Here is a 9,351-nt window from a genome sequence, read left to right on the forward strand (position 1 = left end):
TTTCATAATATCATGCACTAATAATATAAATATTAAATTTACAATATTAAAGAAAAAATAAGGTACGAGGTAGAATTATTATATAAAAAGGTAGGGCAAAGATAAAATAAGATTATATAATAATAAGGAAGGACAAAATAAGAGAAAAAAATAAGATAACGACACGACTACAACAAATCGGTCGTTCCATAAAATGACAATTTTGGTTATTACATAACAACAAATTTAACAATACGATATTATATTACTCAAAATAAATATTATATTTAAAATAACAATACGAACCATCCAAACAAGCTAAAACCAAAAGATAAGACATTCCAGTTACCCAAAGAAAAAAAAAACAGCAATAGCAAAAAGTCTCAAATAGGAGTTGATGGTTTACTAACTTCCAGGAATAGACCTTGTACCTCCACGTATATCCTACACACAACCGTCAAAGATTCTCCCCTCCCTTTATCTTTTTCTCAAACATTTCTTCAAAACTGTCTAATAAAATCCAAATTTATATTCAGTCAACTCCTCCCAGATTACTTTCTTAAGTAATTTTCTTGGATTGTCCACATTCTTCTCAATTCTTAGGTACTATCAAAGTTTTGATCTCTCTCGTTTCTTTTCACATTTGAATTCAGTTGGTGAGTATAACTGTCAATTGTTTCTCTATGTTCTGTTTAAAAAGTTCCAATCTTTTTGGTGTTTGGAGTTAATTAATGGTTTTGTTCAGCTTGCTCAGTTTATTTTGATAGCTAGTGCTTTGGTGGGTGTCTTCATCTGTTATCTATTTGTGTCAACTCCAACCCCTTTTTCTCTTTTTATGAAGTTACTCTAGTAGGACATGTAATTTGAATATTGATATTTCAGTGATGTTTTCTGGAATAGAATTAGACTTAATTTTTTTGAAATCGGTTCCATACCTCTTAATTAAAATTTTATTCTTCAGTTTTGTGCAGCATAATATTGGGCTGAGATGAGTTTATATGTAGTAACGGATTCATATATCTGATCCTCTGACCCCGACTTGTTTGAGAATGAGGCTTAGTTGTGTTGTTATTGTTGTTGTTGCAGTAGTTTGGTGTAGCATGGTTAGGTACTCTATGCACTTTGGAGGAAAGTGACAAAAGATAGACCATGAGCAGGTCTAGGAGGTTATTGGATGCTTGTGAAAGTGCAAGGGGAGATGGGATACTAAATATTGATCAAAGAGTTGATGAGGGAACAAGTTGTCTTGATCATGAAATTGCACAACTCACAAAGATTAGGTCAGACCCACACGGGCGAATGCGACAGCTGCTTCCTGGCAAGAGAAAAGCACCATTTTCACCTGTTAATATGTTGGCTGCCAGGGAAGGGAATTATAGTGGTAGAGGAAGATTTTCATCAGCAGACTGTTGTCATCTTTTGAGCCGGTATCTTCCAACAAATGGTCCTTCTGTAGTTGATCAAATGAGGAGCTGTGCTTATGTTTCACAGTTTTCAGCGGATGGTTCTCTTTTTGTCGCGGGATTTCAGGTTTTGGTCTATCTAGCTGAATTTTCTATGTCTAGAAAGTATAGAGAGATCTACCTATGTTTTATGTCCACTGTCAGTTATGATCTTATTGTCGTTCTTCCTGGAGACAGGAAAGTCATATTAGGATATATAATGTAGATCGAGGCTGGAAAATCCAAAAGGATATTGGAGCAAGAAGTTTACGATGGACAATCACCGATACGTCGCTTTCACCAGACCAGCGTTTTCTTGTAAGTTCGTAAAGACTAACACAATTTTGTGCATAATTAGTCCTTGTCCGTGTAATCATAACTGGGGTTTGGTTTGTTCTTATGATATCATAAAATCTGGCTCCTTTATTTCTTTTTGTTTCAACAGATTCTGTGACTTTGAGAATAGCTTTGTTTTTCTTGTTATATCATGGAAAATATTTCCGGTCTGACATTATCGCAAGCTCTTAATATGTGATGCAGCTATAACTATTTGAATTTGATTAACACAACATCTAATCCACCATGGTTTTCTGTTGTCACTCCTTCTGAGTTGGTTTTTATTTGTTGATTACAGGTTTATTCCAGTATTTCACCCATTGTCCATATTGTTGATGTTGGATCTGGTATGAAACAGTCTGTTGCAAATGTTACGGTATGTTTTACTTGTTATGTCGAAACATGTAAAAGATAGAAAACTATAATGTGACAACATATCCTGCATCTTTGCTTCACTATTCTATCACCTTCTAACATCATAAAAGTCAGTTTTGGGTACTCATGCGTGATTTTTTAATAATAAATCATTGTAGATTTCAAATACAGAGGAAATTAGTATGCCAGTATTGTGGTTTCCAAATGAAGAATCTGAAGTGTTAGTGTATAATTTCTGATTGTTCCATACGAGCGATGCAGACATCATTTGTTTCCCCTTTCTTTTTAGGCTAATCAAGGTGATGGTGCCAATTTAATGTATCCTGTGCACTTTGTTATATTAGTTGGTTCGGCAGGAGGTGTTATGTTGTGCCTCGTTTTATAGTAGTGCCATTGTAATTGACATTTGGCATGCAGTCGGAGGTCTTATTTAAGGGATTCATTGGGTATGAAATGTTGTGTATCATGATTGTCATAGTGTACTTCAATCGTCAATGACCTCAAGCATCCATTTGGGTTATGGATAGCCATATCAAAAGACATCATGCAGTGTAATAGAGTTGTTCTTAAGTATGATAGTATAAATTTAAACTTTCTTTTGCATTTTGTGAGACCAAAAAAGTAAATATACACCAAGAATACTGAAATTGTATTCATACTTCAGTTATGCATACTTTTGAACCCTCTTACATCATCCCTTCTCATTCTTTTGCATGCACTAATGCAAATCAATGATGGGGTGGAGGATAAACAACAAACGGCTTTTGCCTTTTGTTGTGGAATCATAGATATCCATATCTCATTTGGCACTTCCCATTCTTGTCTCTATTTCTAAAAGAGGCTTTATGCTGAAGGTTATCATCAACCACATGATGACAGTATCTAATACATTGCAGTTCAGCAACACTTCAGATCAGTTTCTAGTAAATTTTTGACTAGTGCCTTTAAATATTTTTAGCTAGATTTCCAAATATAAGATCAAAAACAAAATAGTTTTGAAGCTCTACTGGGTGGCTAAGCCCGGAAACCGTAGATCTTCTATAGATGGGAAGTTGTTATATAAAAGTCTGACCCCAGACGTCCTCTTTAGATCTCCTATAGATGGGTTTTGTGTAGCTGTTTTACAAAAAGATTTAGTAATTGGGTAGATGAGATTTGGCTGCATTTGTCTGAAAGCTCAATTTAAGGAAGGCATCTGGTCCTTGATAATATGGCCATCCATCTTGACTTGGCTCAAAGTCATTATCAAGACAGCTAAATTTTTGAGCAAATAGTTCATGAGCTTTGGTGTATCTAATTAATCTTGTATTTCCTCTTTTTCTGCAGGAAATTCATGAAGGCTTAGAATTTTCTTCCCCTACCGATGATTATGACGATTATTCATTTGGAATATTCTCTGTGAAATTTTCTACTGATGGGCGAGAACTTGTTGCTGGCAGCAGCGACAATTCAATATATGTTTATGATCTTGAAGCAAGAAGGCCAAGTCTTCAAATTCCAGCTCATAAGGTATCGTAATATGTTCTTTTGGTAGTAGCAGATATGGCTAATCAACCATCTTAGTATGATCTCTGTGTGGTGTATTTGCTAAGTTTATTTTCTCGTGAAATCAAAAATTGGGTATGGCCCTGAATTAGGTATCGTGAATAAATGTTTCCATTATCAGGTGATTCAAATTCAATACTTTCTTGCCTCTAGCTTTCCTTCCCAAATGTGTGCATTATATCTAGTTAAGCATTTCCTTTTCCCTTTCTTTTGGCGAGGGAGTTGAACCTACAAAAGCTAATTGCACTGAAGTGAGAACTGGTTCTTAGATTCAACCTGATATATATTCTTTCTATGAGTATTGTTTTCCTGTTGTATTTCCCCTTATTAATAGTCACTTCTTTCTGTGTTCTTGCTGATCGGGGGCTGTTTCACCCAATCACTTTCCTGAAAGAGGACATTAGTATTTGAGCATGATGATGGAATTTCTGACTCGTGGATTTGAGTTGATTTCTGTGCTCAGTATATGCACAGTTAATTGTTTCTTTAGCAAGGAGGTTCCTAGAATATCAGAATAGAACTTATTTTGGTGGAACAATTTTTTACCTTGTCGTACCATGTTTCTGAATTTCTTCAAGTTGCCAATCTCCTCAAAAACTTGAATTCACAAGTTTGACCAAAATATCCACTGAACTTGTCACAGAGTGGGTGTCTTAGGCTGAATACAATATGTATTTACTCTTTCTGGCTCTTTGATTTTCCCCTAAGCGGACTGACAGATGTGGAACAATATTGTAATTTGCTTGGCATTTTCATTGCAGTCTGATGTTAATGCTGTATGTTTTGCTGATGAAACTGGACACCTCATATATTCTGGAAGCGATGATAGCTTGTGTAAGGTAAGTTTTATCCAAATTTGATGGACTTAGTTCATTACTGGTCACCATTTTCTGGACCGTCCGTTCTATTACATAACCAACCCCAGACTGGCAAAATTGTGTCTTATGAAAGTATATTTCATGATGCTGTTCTGTTTTAATGTTCAGATATATGGGTCATATGGAACCTTTTGGCTTCTATTTCTGTTTACTGATGGTGGTGTAATCCCGTTAATATAAGCGTTAAACCCCTTAATGATTCTGATAGTTTGTAGTTAAAAAATGCTTGTTTTTATCAAGCATTGGAGGGTTCATTGGGATTCTCATGGACAGCCAAAATACTAGTGTTGTTTCGTTGCTTAGAATTTGCAAGTATGTATCTGTTTGATTGAGGAAGGACTCTTGATCATATTCAGGTTTGGGACAGGCGTTGCTTTGGAACTAGAGGGCAAGCAGCTGGAGTTCTCATTGGACATCTAGAAGGCATTACATATATTGACACGCGTGGAGATGGCCGGTATCTTATCTCAAATGGGAAAGATCAGGCTATCAAACTCTGGGATATAAGGAAAATGCCTTCTAACATTAATTAGTATGTTTCACTGGTTCCTTTTGTCTCCTTTTTTTCTTTTCTTTATTTTGTTTTGTCCATCCCCCTTTTCCTTCTTTTTCCTCGCCACATCTTCCTCTTCTTCTCCTCATGGGCATAATTAGTGCTTGAAGTGGTTCTTTTATATCCAATAATGCTCCAGTACGTGACTAATCAGTGCATTTGACTCTTGAGGAAACACTTTTCTCTGCTGATTTTCTTTCTCCTCCATCACATAGAATTATTTGACAGCTTTTTTCAGATCGTAGGTTTATTGGCAAAGAAGATCTCATTGGCAATGCTAATAATTCTACTTTCTTTTATGTAGCTCCCCAAGGCCTAGAAGTTATGACTGGGATTACAGATGGATGGATTACCCGGAACATGTTAGAAACAAGAGAAACCCACGTGACCTGTCATTGGCTACTTATAAAGGCCACAAAGTCTTGCGCACTCTTATACGCTGTTATTTCTCTCCTGCACATAGGTTGGTAGTTCATGGTATTCTTTGTTTTGGTCAAGTTTCTCTGTTCTGATTATCAATTTTGGCCAATGGACTTGCTTCTATAAGTGTAGTTGTCAGCTTCGGAGTTTTAGTGCCTCTGCATATCAGAATTTTTTCTCTGCAGCGGCTCAATGATTCCAGATTTTTGAATGCTTAAGTTTTTGAGGTGTTCAATTGATCTCTAGTTAGTCCTTGTAATTGGCATCACTTTTGTCGCTTGTCATGATTTTCTTAACTTCATGGTTCGTGAGACATCTTCACCTAAGACCAACGTACAATTTTGCTTGGTATCATTATTAGTTAATATGAGGAATTACTTCAGCTTTAAATATGTATAGTTTTATCATGATTTATGAATCTATTAACCTGGGAATCTTGTGTTTTATAGGGTGTTGCTTTTTGATGCTTTGATTCTGCTATTTGATGACATCTGCAGAAGTGTGTCTAATCTGCAAAAGTTTTAATCTTGCAGCACTGGGCAAAAGTTCATCTACACTGGATCAGCCGATTCATCTGTTTATATTTATGATGTGGTATGCTTGGAACTTTATACCCTCATTTAATCTGTCTTTTTTCTTTTCAACATCTTACTTTCCTGCTTCATACATCATAAGCTGATATATTAGGTTCATTAGCTAGTGAATCTTTTGTCTAAATCTGCTCACTTCTTTCGAGGACTTGGATATATGCAAACTGCATGTAGCTAGGAGTTTCTGCGGCTTTGAGTGGTTGGATATTTCTATGGCAATAACTGATGGCTTGATAATCTTGTGCGGAACTATGGTCTTGAACTCCGTTTTCTCTAACTTGATGATTAAGCATGAAATTATTAGCGTCAGAAATGTTGTCTCCAATTTGATGATCAATGATAGGAAAAAAGTTAGCTAGTCAGGGTTCAGGCATTTTCCAATTTGATTAAGTAGTTTTGAGCATGAAGGCAAATATCGCTCTTCCCACGAATTGTATGGTCTACTATGCCTTTCATATAGTTACTTCCAATGTATATATGCTTTATATAATGTGAGGGTCAAGCTGCACACCTCGCATATCTTTTTTGTTTTGTTTTATGGGATAATGGTGGTGTCTGCGCCAGCTTCCGCATGCTGCATTTTGGGTGCATTAACTTTTGTTTGGAAAAAATAGACTTGATAACATCTGCAATATCATCATGCATTTATTTCATTCCATTTGTAGGTGAGTGGAGCTCAGGTTGCTAAACTTGATTACCATCAGGAACCAGTGAGAGATTGCAATTGGCACCCTTACTACCCCATGCTCGTTAGCTCTGGGTGGGACGGTATCATTGCTAACTGGGAATTTCCTGGTAATGGTGCAAGCTCATTGCCAGTGAAGCCGCGGGCCAGACGGTGGAGGCGATCTTAAACTGCTACTAGCAGCATCCACAAAGATGTTTTTTTTTTTTGCAGTAGCTGATTGAAATTTGCAAAGCTCAAGTCTGTCCATGTTCTTTCTGGATTGGGAAATGTTTGGTTTTCGACATGTTAGACGCATGTACATGTGTAAATTTGCATCAATATACTCTGGTTGTCCCTGAACGGGATAGTCCACTAGCCAATAGGTCAAAACTGTAGTGTTACGACTTCGAATCATAATGGTTGCCTAGTTTTTGGCATTCTCAACTCAGAAACTACTATGCGAAAAGGAATATTGTACATCACTCTAATAAGTTTTTTTTTTTTTTGGTAATAAAGGATTTTATTCAATCACAAACATACTAAGAACTATTACAATGAGAGGTTAGTCTAGGTAACATAGTGCATAGTCTCTCTTTCTAGTATATGGGATACAAAAACGGGGCGCGGGGGGGGGGGGGGACATAAGTAAGAAAAGGACCATAAACATGCAGATTACATCCATCTTCAGCTAATAGATCCGCTACTCCATTAGCCTCTCTAAAAACATGCTTTAGAGGTGGATCATTCACCTTCCGCTAGGCACCTTCAATCATCAATCAAATTTTGATAGAGACAATTGTTAGAGAAAAGAGGTTGGTTAATTCTAAGCAGTCAGTGTCAATTACTCTTGGAAGGAGATTCTTTTATAGTGCTATTTTGACCCCATGAACAAGGGCCAATGTTTCCATGTATATGTTAGTAGCATGCTGGATTCTCATATTGAATCCCATAATCCATTGACCACTACTATACCTGAACACTCCTCCTAATCCTCCTATCCCTGAGTTACCGGCACACGAGCCATCAATATTGAGTTTATAGTAGGTGGCTCCCATTTTACGAGGATGAATCTCTTGATTAGTTTAATACTTATGTTTTTAACCAGAAAAATGAATTCCAGAGTTATTTATAGGTTGGCTAATGGTGGGAGCATGATAAGGTTATTGAAGGGTTTCCTTAAGGCAAGTTGTTTTTTAGCCAATTGAACATGGCGTCTTCATCGTTCGAGTCCAAGGGGTAACTATGAGCAGTCTTAGTTTGTGCCCATTTAGACCTAGAGTAGGAGCGTTTGAAGAAGTGCCCTTTTCCAATTCTCTCTTTCTTATAATACAAGATTGGCCATTTCCATATTTTAAAATTAGAGCGAGAAGGAGCAAGTTGTGAACGGGACTGTGTCATTTTAAAATTAGAAACGCTTCTGGAGCAGATTTTCATTTTTTGCAAAATTCTACGAAATCTTTTTCTAATGACATCCAGTTGGTTCTAGTAAAAATTGAGGAAAAGGCATACTCCATTTTTAGGCAATTGACATACCAAGTCTAATAAATTTATTAATTGACGACTTCAATGGAGGAAAAGACATACTCCATTGAAGGTGCACATACTTTTCCATCGATAGAACCACCTTCTGCCCATCCAACACCTAAAATACACATTACTAGGCATTTGGACAATATTTGGTTGAAGTTAATAGAAAAAATAAAAGTATAATATATACATAATTATTATATATTATACAATTTATCTACAACTTATCTACAACTTTCATACATTATTTCTATTCAGTTATATACAACTACAATATAATACCACTTAAATACAATTTTTATACAATATGTCTTTTGTATATTTTGTATCTAATTTAAACATAGTAAAAACAAATTTCATACAACTAATTATATATTATACAATTTATCTACAACTTTCACACATTATTTCTACCCAGTTAAATACAACTACAATAACATACAACTTAAATACAAACTTTATACAATATGTCTTTGTATATTTTGTATCTGATTTATACATAGTAAAAACAAATTTCATACAACTAATTATATATTATACAACTTATCTACAATTTTCATACATTATTTCTACTCATTTATATACAACTATAATATCATACAACTTAAATATAATTTGTATACAATGTTGTTCAACTTTTATATAATAGTTAAATGAATAAAAGAAAAATAAATAAACAATAGAGTACAATTTTTCTACAATTTTACTACAATTTCTGCAATATAATGTATGTCATGTCTTCTTCTTCTTCAAGTTTCAATCTGAATTCAGCCAAAACCAAGTCTAATCTTCACCAAAATCCCTCAAAATTGAGATATAAACTCCAAACCATATTCCCAATTATTTGCAACAACACCTAATCCAAACAAATAATGATTTTTGAAAACCCAAATTCGAATTCAAAGCTTCAAAGCTTTTTAATGGCTGTCAATGGTGGAATTGCTGCTCTCTTTTCCTTTGCTTTACATTACTGAAATTTGGGATTGAGAGATAGAGAGAGACGTAGAGAGAATTCTCAATTCTTTGCAACAACATCCAA

General features: G+C 35.3%; 1 protein-coding gene across 4 annotated transcripts; it reads left to right on the forward strand.

Annotated features, from left to right (window-relative positions):
* Positions 1–386: 386 nt before the first annotated feature.
* LOC104241789 (LEC14B homolog) lies at positions 387–7,251 on the forward strand. 4 transcript variants are annotated; one of them, XM_009796744.2, is made up of 10 exons: positions 387–635; positions 1,069–1,509; positions 1,620–1,739; positions 2,056–2,133; positions 3,459–3,641; positions 4,439–4,516; positions 4,912–5,087; positions 5,413–5,571; positions 6,062–6,122; positions 6,784–7,251. In XM_009796744.2, exons 2-10 carry the CDS (start codon positions 1,129–1,131, stop codon positions 6,970–6,972), a joined length of 1,425 nt encoding a protein of 474 aa, XP_009795046.1. In that variant the 5' UTR covers positions 387–635; positions 1,069–1,128; the 3' UTR covers positions 6,973–7,251. The 4 variants fall into 4 exon arrangements, with proteins under 4 accessions (XP_009795046.1, XP_009795045.1, XP_009795044.1 ...); XM_009796743.2 differs by having other exon boundaries at positions 387–582; XM_009796742.2 differs by having other exon boundaries at positions 388–635; positions 1,066–1,509.
* Positions 7,252–9,351: the final 2,100 nt, after the last annotated feature.

This window comes from Nicotiana sylvestris, chromosome 1 (assembly GCF_000393655.2).
Source record: "Nicotiana sylvestris chromosome 1, ASM39365v2, whole genome shotgun sequence".
Classification (NCBI taxonomy): domain Eukaryota; kingdom Viridiplantae; phylum Streptophyta; class Magnoliopsida; order Solanales; family Solanaceae; genus Nicotiana; species Nicotiana sylvestris.

Excerpts from the sequence above, each read along its gene's own strand:
- LOC104241789 (XM_009796744.2), top strand. The coding sequence starts at position 1,129 with ATGAGCAGGTCTAGGAGGTTATTGGATGCTTGTGAAAGTGCAAGGGGA. Across the intron at positions 4,517-4,911 it reads GCGATGATAGCTTGTGTAAG|GTTTGGGACAGGCGTTGCTT; the intron begins GTAAGTTTTATC and ends GATCATATTCAG. Across the intron at positions 5,088-5,412 it reads ATGCCTTCTAACATTAATTA|CTCCCCAAGGCCTAGAAGTT; the intron begins GTATGTTTCACT and ends TCTTTTATGTAG.